General features: G+C 38.4%; 3 protein-coding genes across 4 annotated transcripts; all 3 read left to right on the top strand.

Moving 5' to 3' along the window:
* kctd13 (potassium channel tetramerization domain containing 13) lies at positions 1-7,175 on the top strand. Of its 2 annotated transcripts, XM_089019296.1 has the most exons (8): positions 1-399; positions 1,099-1,170; positions 1,517-1,777; positions 2,271-2,440; positions 2,541-2,630; positions 3,780-3,832; positions 3,951-4,146; positions 5,102-7,175. In XM_089019296.1, exons 2-8 carry the CDS (start codon positions 1,167-1,169, stop codon positions 5,348-5,350), a joined length of 1,023 nt encoding a protein of 340 aa, XP_088875422.1. In that variant the 5' UTR covers positions 1-399; positions 1,099-1,166; the 3' UTR covers positions 5,351-7,175. The 2 variants fall into 2 exon arrangements, with proteins under 2 accessions (XP_088875422.1, XP_088875423.1); XM_089019297.1 differs by lacking the exon at positions 1,099-1,170.
* Positions 7,176-7,338: 163 nt separating this feature from the next.
* Positions 7,339-12,827, top strand: hirip3 (HIRA interacting protein 3). Its single transcript, XM_089018777.1, is given in 9 exon segments — positions 7,339-7,896; positions 8,251-8,371; positions 8,501-8,642; positions 8,896-9,092; positions 9,095-9,158; positions 9,239-9,426; positions 10,125-10,272; positions 11,406-11,504; positions 12,355-12,827. Coding segments are annotated over 9 exon segments (1,215 nt in total). The 5' UTR covers positions 7,339-7,822; the 3' UTR covers positions 12,537-12,827.
* Positions 12,828-13,156: 329 nt separating this feature from the next.
* antkmt (adenine nucleotide translocase lysine methyltransferase) lies at positions 13,157-16,593 on the top strand. The gene is made up of 6 exons (XM_089018756.1): positions 13,157-13,332; positions 13,687-13,850; positions 13,941-14,045; positions 15,084-15,224; positions 15,332-15,382; positions 15,543-16,593. The coding sequence occupies exons 2-6, from the start codon at positions 13,689-13,691 to the stop codon at positions 15,756-15,758; spliced, it is 675 nt and encodes a 224-aa protein (XP_088874882.1). The 5' UTR covers positions 13,157-13,332; positions 13,687-13,688; the 3' UTR covers positions 15,759-16,593.
* The last annotated feature ends 133 nt before the right edge of the window (positions 16,594-16,726 follow it).

Here is a 16,726-nt window from a genome sequence, read left to right as displayed (position 1 = left end):
CGGAAAAACTGTCGTGCCGTCATAATCGAATGACCCAGTTAGCTGCTAAGATTAACTGAAAAATCCGAAAGGCAAACAATAAATTTGCTTACGCTGTCTCTAAATACGTACTTCTTTTTATAATGACTCTTTAACGCAGTCGTATTTTGCGAGCACAAAGAATGTGAAAACAATAATTTTACGAAGCGAAATTGATGATTCGATGTTGCTATTTTGATTAGCTACGCTAGCCAACACACAAAAATGAATCGTCGAACGTTACTTTCGCTCTCGTTCAACTAGAAAGGTTTATCTTATTCAATACGAGCATATGTATTGTTCTCGGGCCGGTTAGTAAATAGGCAGTGAAAGTGGTCAAAGGATACTTCCATTCTCAGGATCCTTTTGATGTTCAGTGTCGTAAGTACTTTCTATTATCAACTATATACAAAGTCATAATACCGACCAGACGAACTGATATGTCAGGTTTTGTCGCGTGTGTTTACTTAAAGGACAACAGACACCATTTTTTGTTTCCCAACTGACATCAGAAAAACGTTTAATAGCATCTAAAATACCCAAAACACGCAGGCTGATATTTTTAGTCAAATGCAAAACACCAATAAAAATGACTTAAAGTGTCCTAAAACTACTTCAAAATGACCTCAGAAAGTTTGTTGCAGAAGGCCCCGCCCCCTTGTTCCTGACGTCACACCAGGACATCTTGCCTTGCTAGAAAATCAAAACAATGGCTTCAGATTCGGAGAAGATGCTTTCTTGTTACTCATCCAGTTATGACTATGATTCAAATAGTTCTGAAGAGGAAAGTATAAATGTTTGCAATCGATTAAAAAAGTTCTTCCATCTCATTTTGAGGCGTCTGGGCTCCAATGTTGCGCCCAGAAAATGCACAAGATGGCGCACAAGCTCCATTGGAAATGGGCTGATTTGTCTGCTGGGAATTTGTGTCAACTCGTATCAAATAGTAGTCTTGGTGTAACACACAACGATTCACCATTGTGTTATTTATGTAGTTTTCCTTCTAATTCCGCGATCAACACGAAGTTTTCAGACCAAACAAAGTACCCAAAATGCATTGTGTGTCACATTCTCGGTCAGGGGCGTTCCTTCAGTGATGTAACGTGAGGACTCGTCATCAACTCAAAAACAAGACTTCCTGAATATTCATGCGCGAGTATTAAAACGTAAAATATAGCTATATGTTGTGGAATCTTCGTAAAATACGATCATTAGAAGTCATTTGAAGTGATTTTACAAATTATGGACACAACCGTCGGTTTTCCTTTAAATTAGTCCTGAAGCTCTGCTGTTCAATATTTTTATCAACTTAAAAAACACATTTACCTTAACCCCACTCCACATATCAATGTCCATATATTTGCCTAACATTCACCAAAAAAATGAGCTTGAATCCTCCGCTCTATTTTCATTCTTATCGTCCCTAAAAACCAAGTGAGTTGACAAAGTACTCGTTCCGTTCTATTGCATTAAAACGACCTGCTTTGTGTGATTGCAGTCGAAAAGAAACCAATCAGTTCCATGTCTGCTGAGGCGTCCGTCGGCAGTCATGCTGCAAACACTGCCCAGTCTGCTGTTCTCCAGCCTGATTTCCAGAGAACTGTTGAAGACAGACATCAGGGTCTTTTGGGATGCAAATATGTCAAGTTAAATGTGGGTGGTTCACTCCATTATACAACTGTCCAGACATTAACCAAGGAGGAAAGCCTGCTGCACAGCATTTGCAATGGAGCAACCGAGGTCAACATTGACTCAGACGGTGAGTGGAGTCCAAAAACATTGACGATTTACAATAGGGGTGTCAAAGTCATTTTTTTTGCCGCGGGCCACATTGTAGTTATGGTTTCCTCTCGAGGGCCGTTATGAATTTGGGGAACGACATTAGAATGTTTAAATCCTTTCAAATATTACATAGAGAGCACACAGCAAATTAATGAATAACTCGTTTTCAAATCTGAAGTCAAGAATAATGACTTTTTTGTCGTTGACATCCAAAAATATGAAATTTTGGCTCAGATTATAGCAATCATCATGGAATTTAACAAGTTTGATTTGCTTTCGCGGGCCGAAAAAAATGATGTGGCGGGCCGGATTTGGCCCGCGGGCCTTGACTTTGACACATGTGATTTACAAAATTTCAAGCCTCCGCCATATGCGACATAGGTTGCCAATTTCAAATTGGTCCTCAGCGGAACCCCTTCCAATCCTGAAAACCAAGTCCCCGTGACTGACTGCTTCTCATTCTACATCAGGTTGGGTGATTCTAGATCGAAGTGGTCGACATTTTGGGCTGATTTTGAACTTCCTGCGGGATGGATCGGTACCGCTTCCTGATGACCACAGAGAACTGGATGAGATCCTGAAGGAGGCCAAATACTACAGGGTTCAGGGGCTTATCGAGCACTGTGTCAACGCCATGCAGGTAACGTGCTTCCTAGTTTTTTTTTATTTTGACTTAAGGAACATGAACGAACATGACCATTATTTGTTCTGACTGCAACAAGTATTTTTCTCCGCTTTAGAAGCAAAAGGACATATTTGAAAGTGTGTGTCGCATCCCAATGATCACGTCAGTCAAAGAAGAGCAGCGGATGATTGCGACGTGCAGAAAGGTGCCCACCATACTGTGTTTATTCATTCAGGAATTATGTTATAATTTTACGGGGAGGCGGCACGGTGAACGACGTGGTCCGCCTCACAGTGCAGAGTTACCAGGTACGATTTCAGCCTGCGGCATTGTGGGTTTTCTGCGGGTACTTCGGTTTACATGGCAAAAACATGCATGGTCGGTTTTTGTCATTGTCACTCGGATTCCAGGACCTACAGAATATTGAGTTTTAGGCCTACATAAACATTCAATGCAGTGTTAGAAACCTTAGACTCTCTTCTTTCATCAGAAAAATAAACAGTTAATTCCTAAATTATATGGGTGTGGAAGTATCTGAGCTTGAAATGAAGGCAGCAGTCCAAAATACAACGCAATACATAACATATTGGTTTCTATAATAATAATGATAATTATTGTAATACATTTCATTTATAAGCGACTTTCAAAACTCTCAAGGTCACCTTACAGTCACAGGATAGTTTTTCTGTGGGTGAGCAGCGGCAGCCACATGCGCCAGTGTTCACTCAACCTCAACTCAACAAGTAACTCAAATAGATAGAAAGCTAGCTAGCTAGTAGATAGCAAATAAATAGCGAACAGATAGGCAACAGCTACCAACTAAACAGCTTACAGCCAGCCAGCTAGACAGCTAACAGCCATCCAGCTAGCCAATGGGTAGCTAATAAATAGCTAATAGATAGCCAACAGCTAGCCAGCGAAGAACCAGACAGCTAACAGTTAGCCAGCCAGCCAATTGATAGCTCATAAATAGCTAATAAATAGCTGCCAGATAGCCAGCAAACAACCAGTCAGCTCGACAGCTAACAGTTAGCCAGCCAGCTAATGGATCTGTTATAAATAGCTAATAGATAGCCAGCTTTAACAACAGCTGAGGCTGGAACTAAGAGCTAACATGGGGCGGGGGGAATGGAAATGCTGCCCCCTTGTGGAAGAGAAAAAAAAACATTGCCAGAGGTCTGGCAAGCGCTTTATCGGCAACCAAGCATGAAAAAACAAACTAATTCGTGAATGGCGTTCCAAGTCATATTTTCACTTCCTGAATAAATTTGTGAATGGCAGTGAAAGAGTTAAAAATAAAAAAATAACTTGCAACTGTGGTTTTATTTTAATTTATTGTTTTCTTTTCTTCCAGCCGGTGGTGAAATTGCAAAACAACAGAGGAAATAACAAGTACTCGTATACCAGGTAAAATGGCGGATATATATATATATATTTTGTTGTTGCTCAATCTCACATCACATCAAGACATCTCCTTGAAAGAGCTTGAAACTTTTATTTTGTATACCTGTATTTTTGTTACCAGCAATTCAGACGACAACTTGTTGAAAAACATCGAACTTTTTGACAAACTCGTACTGCGCTTCAACGGCCGCGTCCTGTTCGTCAAAGACGTTCTCGGGGATGAGATTTGCTGCTGGTCTTTTTACGGCGAAGGTCGTAAAATAGCTGAAGTATGCTGCACGTCCATCGTCTATGCCACGGAGAAGAAGCAGACCAAAGTAAGGATCAAAAAGACACCATTTTATCACTTATAAAAACCTTCACAAAGAGCTATTACAGTGATACCTTGGCTAACGAACGCTTTAGCTTACGCACATTAAATTCGCCAGAGTATAGTCTTGGCATACAAACTAGTTTTCGACTAACTAATCAAACCACACGGAGCGCCACGGTGGCTGGTATACTACACTGTAAAACCCAACAAGTTGAAAGTACTCAATTTTTTTATGGCAACTGATTACGTCAAAATTTTTGAGTACAGTTTACTCAAAAGTTTTGAGTAACCTGTAACCTGTTTTGAGTAACCTGTACAGGTTACTCAAAACTTTTGAGTAAACTATACTCAAAAATTTTGACGTAATCAGTTGCCATAAAAAAATTGAGTACTTTCAACTTGTTGGGTTTTACAGTGTAGTTTTCCACACCCCCTCTGTTTGAGTGCAGACGTGGTTTGTTATCGTGTGGAGTACTTTTGCTATTATGGGACCGAAAAAGACCCCATCACAGGATTGTGTTAAGCCGAAGAGGACACAAAAGAAAATTATAGTCGAGCAGAAGAAGGAGATCATCGAAAAACATGAACGAGGTGTGCGTTTGTGGGACATTATTATACTGTACTGTTATATTGTGGGACATTATTATACTGTACAGTTTATTTCTTTACTTACAATACAGTAGCACATTTATTATACATAAAATTAGGTATATTTTGCGTAGTTTTTAGGCTTATTTAGTAGAAAATTATGTTTTATGGGGACCTGGGAACGGATTATTCTCATTTTAATGATTTCCTATGTAAAATTAATGTTTGGAATACCCACTTTGCGCCTTACACACACTTTCTGGGAACCAATTAAGTTCGTAAACTGAGGTATGACTACCTCATTCCTAAACCACATTAGCCACTTCAGCGCTTGCCTCTTCCGTCACATTCCTTCACGTTTGCTGTTTCAGGTTGAGTTTCCCGAAGCTCGGATTTTCGAAGAAACTCTCAATATCCTCATTTATGAGAATGGCCGAAGATCCGGTCCTGGGGGATTACACCTCTTGGATTCTCGAGGCCCCGGTTCGTCGTTGGGTGCCGGCCAATCGGAGGAAGAGGGCGCGGTGGGCGGGGACAGACGAGTGAGGCGGATCCACGTCAGGAGGCACATCATGCACGACGAGCGAGGGCACGGCCAGCAAACGGTGTACAAAGATTAACAATGTGAAGACAAAAAAAGGGGTTCGCCTTCGCCGCAGGAATCTGTTTGATGACAACAACGTCTTTGTTTGTCGTTCGTCGCTGGCTAAGTTGGGGGTGTAACTGGAGAAAGGTAAAAATGTTTACAAGGTAAGCAATAGCGTCCAGTTTTTAAATACAGTGATACTTCGGTTAACGAACCCCTTGGTTTACGAACGTTAAATTTATGAACATTTTACCTTGGCATACAAACTATTTTTCGGGATACACACAGGAGCGCCACAATGAGTGATGTGTCATTCGCACGAATGAGCCCGTTCTCCGAACAAGAAAATGGGAGCGGACTTTTTTTTGTCCTCTATTCCCCGCCCCCAGTCTTAAAGCCACATGTGATTGGTCAAGAACGCAGCAGTGGGGGGAGGTGGTTTAAACATTAAAGAGACAGGCAGACGACAGAGAGAGAGTGACAAGGTGGATAGAAAACAGTGAAATTTGGACTCGTTTCAACTTTGATAGTTCAAAAGCAGAGTGTAGACTGCAAGGTTAAAATATCCCATCAATCAGGCTCTACAAATAAGCCGCACAAGCCATCTGTACACTTGATGCGAAAAGCTATCAACCCAGCTAAACAGAACACAATTGATGAGGAACAAGGTAAAATTATTGCAGAGAAAACACCTACAAGGGATCATTCCTCAAGATGGTGAAAGAAGGCTACGTTCCTCAAGTGTTTCATGCTGATGAAACCGGCCACTCCATTTCATCAAGCCATCAACGACCATCACAAAGGTAAATAAAATTACTTTATTATACCGCACAGTTTATTTCTTTAATTATAATACCATAGCACATTTATTATACATAAAATAAGATATATTTTGTGTAGTTTTAAAGCTTACAAAAGCAACAAATTATGTTTTATGGGGACCTGGGAATGGATTATTCTCTTTTTAATGGTTTCCTATGGGATATTAATTTTTGGGATACACACTTTTCGCCTTACACACTCTGTCTAGGAACCAATTAAGTTCGTAAGCCAAGGTATCACTATAGGAGAAACTAGACTGGGTCACGACACTGGCGTCGATATGATTTCAATATTCTTCACCTTCTGTTAACGCGGGTGTTGATGATATGCACTGGCAGCCATCGCTGTGTTAAGACGTTATGGGAACACTTTATTTTCAGGCTCCATCTGCTTCTATTATTGTCCGACTTCACATCAATAGATGTTCTCAAGTTTAGCGTTGCTATGTTAACACTGGAACAGCCTGCGAAGCATTTTTTTTGGGAGGGGGGGGGTGTCTAAAGGTGATAAGATAGTTAGGCAGCTCTAATTTTCCATATTTAAATTATTTCCACTGTCGCTTCTGGGATGTGTTTTTAATTAATTTATGAAGCTAATTTATTGTGTATTTAACGTTTGTATGCAATCCCGGTGTTAACACATGTTTCAGTGGGGGATATACATTTGCACTCTAGCACACATGAATGATGACATGTTTTATTTAAGTTGGCTTGAAGGTGATTGTCTCGTATCTTATTCTGAGCCATGATTTTTCACTTTTCTTCATGTCTTGTTAAAATAATGCGAAAACTTGTTCCGAGTTTTTGGTCAAGTAGTGAATGCGACCAGCTTTTTAATGTTTTTTTTTTTTTTTTTAATATATCGCATTTCTTCCCCATTTCAATGAATGGACAGTATCTTCAGATGTTTTGTGCACGCCTAATTCTTTGTGTCTGTTTCCTTTTTAAAAAATGATCCCATAACATGATGCACTACTTCACCTTGCAACTTCCGTCCTACTGTGGTGAGAAACGTTCTGAATAAATTAAGGAATCTAATTTGCTTTTTGGGTGTTATTTTTCTTCTTCTTCAATACTATAATAATTACAATACCATAGCACATTTATTATACATAAAATAATCTATATTGCGTGTAGTTTTAAGGCTTGTTTAGTTGAAAATTATGTTTTAGGGGGGACCTGGGAACAGATTATTCTCATTTTAATTGTTTCCTATGGGAAATTAATGTTTGGAATACACACTTTTTGCCTTACACACACTTACTGGGAACCAATTAAGTTCGTAAGCCAATGTATCACTGTATTTAAATATTTTTGTCCACCACTTTTTAAAGATATGTTTGAGATGACAGTATCTGTTGTTTTAAAAAATGGAAATTAACCCACAGGCTTGTTGAGTATAATTCTTGCATCCACTGAAATAGACATTTTAAATAATTATTACCGAAGTAAATTCCAGGCTCAGGACTGCTTCTTATTCGTGAAAGTGAAAACCGCAGCAGAACCGTGAATTATATAATAATTTCCTCCGAAATCAGGCGAGAAAGTCAATACGCTGTCACCGAACTGTGAACTGGCGAGGGAACACGGCACTTGACTGTCAATGTTTATCCCGGATGTCTATATTCGTCACTTCCGATTTATTTCTCCCGCCACGGAGCACGTAAATCGTAGCAAAACTGAACATGAAGCGTGAGAGTGAATTGAAAAGTATCCGCCAGTTTGTACGCGAACAGCTTCGCGCAGAAGAAGATTTAAGGTAAAATTGTCTAAACTTGTTTGAGTTTATTGCGAAACAATATTCTGTGAGTTGGTAATAAAAACTTTGTCGCTCGTCCAAGCGTAAAGCTCACTGATGGGGCAGGCATTCTCCTCCATCTTTAAAAATGGTCAGCTGTAACCGAAAGCCCATGGGAGAAAACAAAACATTACAAACGGTGACATAATAATTATGACGATATGTACGTCTTATTAATGATAGTTTTGGATGTCAAAAGTCAAATGGGGGACACCCGCTATTTACTCAACGTTTCTGCCAATACTACATGACTATCTTTCAGTAAATCTTTTTCAATCCTTATTGTGTTAAATCATGTGTTTGTTTGTGATTCAGATCGCTAACTTTGGGAATTTTAAAACGGCGCTATTTGGCGAAAGTGGGAAGTGACGCATTGAGTGATTCTGCCAAAAGTCTCCTGAAAAAGGTGGTTGAACAGGAGCTTATAAAAATGCAGGTAGTGTACACAAATGTTTTTCTTCATCCATCTCATTTGCATGCTGTGTGTGTGTCTTACTTTTACCAAACAGGACAGACAAATCAGACTAAGATGATAATAACCAAATATTTTATTTTGCCCAAATAGACCAAAAGTGATGACGAGTCGGAGCCTGAGGATGCCCAAAACAAGAAAAAACGAGAAAGGGAAAATGACATTTCCAGTGAGAGCGAAAATGAAGTTACGTCGAAGCGAATAAAATCCAGCTGCCGTGTGAGCTCTGAGTCTGGTGAGTTTGTTGTTGACATGATGATTTTTAGTCAAATTTAAATTTAAATTTAAAGAAAATGTTTTTATATATAAATGTATATTTAAAAAAAAAATATATATATATATATATTTTTTAATATACATTTTTATATATAGATATTTTAATATACATTTATATATATATATATATATATATATATATATTTGATTTTTTTTTTTTTTTTTTGGGGGGGGGGTACAAAATAATTGTCTCTTCTTTCACTCTGCTGCAGAATCTGAGGATGAAGAACATAATGCAGCAGAAAGTGAGCAGGATGAAGATGAAGAACATAGTGAAACTGGATCAGATGGTGAAAAGCAGGAAATTAGAAAATCACCTGAAAAGAAAAATGAAAAGCATGGAGAAAACTCAGATGGAGAGATGGAAACAAACATGGCGAAAAAGGAAACACGTCAGAGTGCTGTGCTGCTGATGATGATGAAAGTAACTCAAATAAGAATGACAGCTCTCAGTCGTCTGATGAAAATGAAAAAGGTGAAATTGCACACTTTATATTTTACGAATATTCACTGTTCTTTGTGCTACTTTGTATGAATCTCTCTTGTGTGAAGCAGAAGAAAAAGTGGCAGAAAAGACAACAAACCAATTAGACTCTGATTCGTCATCTCTGCCCTCTTTGGAGGACGAGCCAGAACTCAAAACCGAAGAAAACAAAGTCAAGCAAAAGAAGGAAAAGGATCAAGATGGTGGACAAAAGAAGTCGAGGAAAAAAGACAAAGACGCTCCTGCAAAAAAAGACAAGGTAAAGTACAGTGATACCTCGGTTTACGAACCCCTTGGCTTACGAACTTTTCGGTTTACGAACGTTAAATTTATGAAAAATTTACCTTGGTAAACAGAGTGTAGACTGCAAGGTTAAAATATCCCATCAATCAGGCTCCACAAACAACCCGCACAAGCCATCTGTACAATTGATACAAAAAGCTGTCAACCCAGCTAAACAGAACACAATTGATGAACTAGATAAAATTACCGCAGAAAAAGCACCTATAAGGGATCATTCCTCAAGATGGTAAAAGAAGGTTACGTTCCTCATCAAGTGTTTAATGCTGATGAAACCGACCATTCCATCAAGCCATCAACGACCATCACAGTACAGTTTATTTCATTAATTATAATACTATAGCACATTTATTATACATAAAATAAGGTATATTTTGTGTAGTTTCAAGGCTTGGAAAATAAAGTAAAATATGTTTTATGGGGACCTGGGAACGGATTATTCTCGTTTTAATGGTTTCCTATGGCAAATTAAGTTTTGGGATACACACTTTTCACCTTACACACTCTGGGCACCAATTAAGTTCGTAAGCCAAGGTATCACTGTAGTTCGGAAAAAAAAAATTACTAGATACTAGTGCGGCTCCCGTTCTTTTAATTTTTCATTTTATTGCAAAAAAAATGCAAATGACAAGAGCTTGGCTCTGATTCTTCATACAGGAAGACGACAAAGCAATCGTGAGGCTCAAACGTTACATTTCTCTCTGCGGGGAAAGACGCAATTACAAGAAGCTCCTTGGTGAATGTCGCTCTGTTCGCTCCATGGTTGCTGTTCTGAAAAAGGAGCTGGAAGATCTCGGCGTTCACGGTCAGTGGTGATACAAACCGTAACAGTTGAACGTGGCTTATTTTGCAATAAGCTTTATTTGCAAAATCACTTGCCAGTCTTCATATTAGTTACCAGGATTTATTATTATTATTATTATTATTATTATTATTATTATTTTTTATTATCCCTGCCACCCCCCCAAAAAAAATTATCAAGAAAAAAAAAATATGTGGAGCTTCACACTGTTTAATGTGTATGAAATGATAGCTAGCTAGCTATTAGCTAACTAGCTAGCTATCTATTAGCTAAACAGCTATGTAGCTAATTTGTAACAGACACTAAGAATACGGAATGAACACAACTAGCTATCTAGCCAGCTTTCTATCTATTTGAGTTACTTCCGGGTTGAGTGTGGCTGCCGCTACTCACCCGCAGAAAAACTTTATCCTGTGACTAAAGTCACCTTGAGGGTTTTGAAAGCCGTTTCGAAATGAAATGTATTATTATTATTATTATTATTAATGCTATTGTTATTGTTATCACTTCCGGGTTGAGTGAAGGCCTAGCTAGCTATCTGTTAGCTATCTATTAGCTAGCTAGCTTTCTATCCGAGTTACTTTCTATATGAGTTACTTCCGGGTTGAGTGAAGGCCTGGCTAGCTATCTGTTAGCTATATATTAGCTAGCTAGCTTTCTACCGCAGTTACTTTCTATCTGAGTTACTTCGGGGTTGAGTGAAGGCCTAGCTTACTATCTGTTAGCTGTCTTTTAGCTAGCTAGCTTTCTACCTGAGTTACTTTCTATCTAAGTTACTTCCTTATTGAGTGAAGGCCTGGCTAGCTATTTGTTAGCTGTATATTAGCTAGCTAGCTTTCTACCTGAGTTACTTTCTATCTGAGTTATTTCCGGGTTGAGTGAAGGCCTAGCTAGCTATCTGTTAGCTATCTATTAGCTAGCTAGCTTTCTTTCCGAGTTAGTTCCAGGTTGAGTGAACGCTCGCGCATGTGGCTGGCTGCCGCTGCTCACCCACAGAAAAACTTATCCTGTGACTGTGAAGTGATCTTGAGAGTTTTGAAAGGCACTTATAAATGAAATGTAATATTATTATTATTATTGATGTCAGAGAACGGTCTGTATCAGCATTGATAACACGCCGCACTGATTTGACGCAGGTCAGCCGTCCATCAAAAAATGCAAGAAGGTACGTCTGAAGAAAGAAGAAGCCCGAGAACTTGCTGAACTGGATGTCAGCAACATCATTGAGAGTCAAGGTGATAGCAAATATTATTTCGGAGTCCGTGTCCATTTTGTACTTAGGGGTTAACTCATTCACTGCCAGACAGGTGCAAAAAAATGTGTCCACTCCTAGGCCAGGGTTTTTGTCATTGTCACTTAAATTTCAGGATCCATACAATATTGAGTTTTAGGACTACATAAACATTCAATGCAGCGTTAGAAACCTCAAACTCTCTTCTTTCAACAGAAAAAAAGTTAAGTCCTAAATGATATGGGTCTGGAGTTATATGAGCTTGAAATGAGGGCGGCTGTCCAAAATACAATGCAATACATACATATTGGTGGCTGGCTGTAAGCTGTCTAGTTGGCTATCTGTTGGCTATCTGGCTATCTATTCACTATTTATTTGCTATCCGTTAGCTAGCTAGCTCTCTAGCTATTAGCTTACTGGCTGTCTAGCTGGCTCGCTGTTGGCTATTTATTTACTATACGTTAGCTAGCTAGCAAGCTTTCTATCTATTTGAGTTACTTCCGGGTTGAGTGAACGCTGGCGCTTGTGGCTGCCGCTGCTCACCCACAGAAAAACTTATCCTGTGACGGTAAAGTGACCTTGAGAGTTTTGAAAGGCTATTAGCTTACTGGCTGTCTTGCTGGCTAACTATTAGCTATTTATTTGCTATCCATTAGCTATCTAGCCTATCTATTTGAGTTACTTCCGGGTTGCGTGAACGCTGGCGCGTGTGGCTGCCGCTGCTCACCCACAGCAAAACGTATCCTGTGACTGTAAAGTGACCTTGAGAGTTTTGAAAGGAGCTTAGAAATTTATTATTATTGTGTGTTAAACATACCACAAAACAATCTGTCGTGAATGATTCCTTTACTCAGGTCGACCTAAACGAAGAGGAGCCTTCGCACAACAACGTGAATCCGAGCGACATGCATTGCAGCGACCGCCGAGCTCGGTTTCTGATAGCGAGGAGGAAAACAACGTGCGGCAAGTACACAAAAGGACATCAAACTGGGCCAACCTCAAGGGAATTATCAGCGATGATGCCGACAGCGATTAGGAGACAATCGTTTGACGTCATTTCATATTGAGTTTTGTCCAACTTTGAGTCGTTTTATACGTTACAGTCGCGGACAACCCCATGAATAATTAAGATATGGTTCACAAGGATGAAATATTGTATTTCCGTCGAATGTTGTTGAAGTGATTATTTAAAAATGGCACTTGCATTTTTTTTATGAAAATAAAGTGCTGCTTGTTTGTTGACGTTTCTTGTTAATTGTAAAAAAATCATTCACAGTGTCTTCACCACCAATATTGATCATTTGAGTTAAATTAAACGATTTTTTACGAAGTGTATCAAACCATTGGTTCATCAAATATTTGTTTCATTTATTTCCTGTATATAATAATAATACATTTCATTTATAAGCGCCTTTCAAAACTCAAGGACACTTTACAGTCACAGGCTATTTAGCTATCCATGTTAAGTGCTTTGTTACAGCTTCAACTGTTGTTAAAGCGCTATATACATCACTAAAGTTTCCTTGAGAGTTTTAAAAGGCACTTATAAATGAAATGTATTATTATTACTATTATTGTTGTATGTACTGTACTTTTAGTTACGTAAACGTACCGGAACAAAAAATGTTGCATAGACGGAGTTATTTACCCGCGGGCTTGTCCGCCTTCCTAATGTGTCCGTACTAAGGGAGGTCAATGAATATGAACATTAATGTGTTCCATAAGCGTAAATTTAGGGTTACTTTTTACATATTTTTTAAATTTTATATATTAACCTAAGAGAGGGGAAAAACGTAAGCACTGGATTGCCACCGTTTTTGTCACATTTTGAGGTAACTTATTATCATAGTTTTTATTTTGACGGACGTTAACGCGTTTGTACATCTTCACTGTTTCTACTGCCTTTCCATACATAGTTGTGGTTCTATTCCGTTCGTGTGACTAAAGTTTTAGGCTTCGAATATGGTATCAAAATCCAAGGAGGAAAAATGAAGACGTGACAAATCTTAGGATCCCAAAATTGCAGTTGCATGTTAAAAATACCGCGAATCAGAATCTAAAAGCATCACCTTATCATACATGTTGAAACCAAAACAATTCAAGCTTCACTCGTGTATCCATTAAAGCTTCACCTGTAAAATATATAGATATATATTCATCACAAGTGTTGTGCTGTATACTTGCAGAAATGGATGATGATGCCCCGGATGATGCATTTTCTGAGCTCAAGACAAGGGAACTCCGAAGTTGGGATGTTGCTCAGATTGCTGTTGGAACTGGTCTCGCCGTTTACACCATGTGGGTAGGAGTCCTCCAACCAGGCTTCCGTAAAGTCCCATTGAGGTTACAGGTATAGCCTTTGTGTATATTAATTGTAGTATTATGTACATAAGCTTGAGACATAAATATTATTTCAGTTTTTCTTGAATATATCCCCCAGGTACCGTACATACCTGCCAGTCATGCCCAAGTGCGCAATGTCATGGCATTGCTAAGAGGTCGAAAGGGGGTTCTTGTGGATTTAGGATCTGGTGACGGTCGCATTGTAAGTGCATCATACCAGCAAATCTGGTTGATTTACAGAGGACTTGGGGGCAGGGGGATGATGTTGAATAATAATAATAATAACAACAATAATAATAATAATAATAATAAGAAGAAGAAGAAGAAGAAGAAGAACTAATAATGATATTAATAATAATAATTCAATAATAATAATTGAATAATAATAATAATTAATAACTAATAATAAATAATAACCAATAATAATTAATAATACCAATTAATAAATAATAATAATAAAGAAGAACTAATAATAATAATTAATAATAATAGCAATCAATAATAATAACTAGTTATACTAATTAATAAACGTAATAATTAATAATAATGATAAATAATCATTAATAATAATAATAATCCATTTCATTTCATTCACTTTACAGTCACAGGATAATTTTTTGGGTGGGTGAGCAGCGGCAGCCACACGCGCCTGCGTTCACTAACCCCGGAAGTTACTCAAATACAGTAAAGTCTCGTTATATCGATATTCAAGGGAGTCCGAAAAAATATCGATATAACCGGGACTATCGATATATCCGACCCTGTTTGCATGTAATTTTCTCCGTGCGTGCATAGAAATAGTATCGATATAACCGGGACTATCGATATATCCGATATCGATATAACGAGACTTTACTGTAGATAGAAAATTACCCAATTAGCTAATAGATATACAGATAGATAGCTTGCTAGCCAGATAGGAAGCTAGCTAACCAGCCAGCTAGATAGCTGGCGAGCCTGCTATGTAGCTAGCTAGCCAGCTAATTTTCATTTATAAGCACCTTTCAAAACTCTCAAGGTCACTTTAGTCACAAATATCAACTAGATAGCAAATAGCTAGCTAGCTAGCTAATAGCATACCTCAACATTGGTGAACCATGTTTCATAAAAGCCTGGTGGTAGTGGTAACTTCTGTGCGAGTGAGAAGGAGGCAAAGTTTTTTGTTGTTTTCAACACTTATCATTTCCTCCTGCCAATGATAAATAGGTTTAATTATTGTCTTTAAAATCTTTCATTGAAGGTCTTGGAGGCGTATCGACAAGGTTTCATGCCTGCTGTTGGCTATGAGCTTAACCCCTGGCTGGTTCGCTTGGCCCGTTTCCATGCATGGAGAGCAGGTCATCATTGCAATGTGTCCTACCGAAGAGAAGATTTATGGAAGGTTTGACCATTTTTTTATTGTGATTTGAGATATATTATGTCAACTATATTTTTGAGAGATGCTCGTCCGCTTCATCGATTCATATTTACAATCTACTCTTCTTGCAGGTGGACTTGACGGAATGCAAGAATATTACCGTGTTTTTAGCACCGAGTGTGGTGAGTCAAAACAGCAGAAATTGCATGTCAATTAAAATCAAAATTGCAAAAAAAATGACTTCTATAACTATCAGTAAATTTTTAAATGTGCGTTCGGTTGTATTTGTTGTACTCTTATTAAATATTATCTTTCCATCGTTGCTTTATTTTCTCCACTTAGCTCACGCTACTGCGGAAGAAAATGGAGGCCGAGCTTCCTGACGATGCCTTAGTGGTCGCTGGCCGTTTTCCCATCCCTGATTGGACACCCTGCAGAACTGAGGGACACGGTGTGGACAGAGCCTGGGCTTACAACGTCAAAGCACAAAGACAGCTCACTCTAGATAAAATTAACAAGTTTACTGATCGGCATTTTCACAAGACAGACACCACTTGAGTGATCATAAATGGTTCCCATACAAGATGACACACATAACTATTTTATGATGTAAATATTGCTATTTTAAAGACTTTTAAGTCAGGCATTCTCCAAGGACAGTCGGTCTGCCGTGACATAATTTATTCAGGACCTGCATCGTATGCGGCGATAGTGATTTGGTTTGTTCAGGCAGCCCATCAAAATTGAGTTGACATTGAAAATGGAATCTTCACTTTTTGCTAACAGTTGAACATGAGCCATTGTTCGTTTGTTGATTGCTGCCATTTCAAATGAAAAAAAATGGCGTGAAATCGCCATTTTGGAAAATTGGCGGCTGATGCCATCAATGCTAGTAGATAGCTAATAGATAGCCAACTAACTTAATCTATTTGAGTTATTCCCGGTTGAACGGGGGTCACCGTTTCTGGCTACCAAGCTAAATAGCTATTTGCTATTTATTAGCTGTCTAACTAGCTCGCTAGCTAGCTATCTATTAGTAAGCTAGCTAACTTGATCTATTTGAGTTATTCCCGGTTGAGTGAACGCTGGCGCACGTGGCTGCCACTGCTCACCCACAGAAGAACTGAACCTGTGACTGTAACGTAACCATGAGGGTTTTGAAAGGCGCTGATAAATGAAATGTATTATTATTATTAATAAGTGTCCATGAGAGGTTTGAAAGGTGTTCATCAATTATTATTATTATTATTATTATTATTATTCAATGTCATTTTTCTGTCTGTTTGGGTAAAGTAAAAAAAATGCTTCTGTCTGGGACAAAAAAACGAACGTTTGCCCTCATAAAAAACTTGTACATGTCAAATAATGTGCCTTCAATAAGAATATTCCCTAAAAGAAATGAGACTGCTTATTTTGTTATCGTCAAATTATTAATATAAATAATCATAACGGTCCAAATGACATCAGTGTGATTTGGTACTTGCGTTCGAATAGAATTCGTAACGTGAACAGCTCAAGTGTATAAC

This window comes from Hippocampus bargibanti, linkage group LG17 (genome assembly GCF_051943395.1).
Source record: "Hippocampus bargibanti isolate YZ-2025 linkage group LG17, ASM5194339v1, whole genome shotgun sequence".
Lineage (NCBI taxonomy): Eukaryota > Metazoa > Chordata > Actinopteri > Syngnathiformes > Syngnathidae > Hippocampus > Hippocampus bargibanti.
The sequence above is the reverse complement of the archived record's forward strand: the minus strand, read 5'-3'. Positions and strand labels throughout refer to the sequence as shown.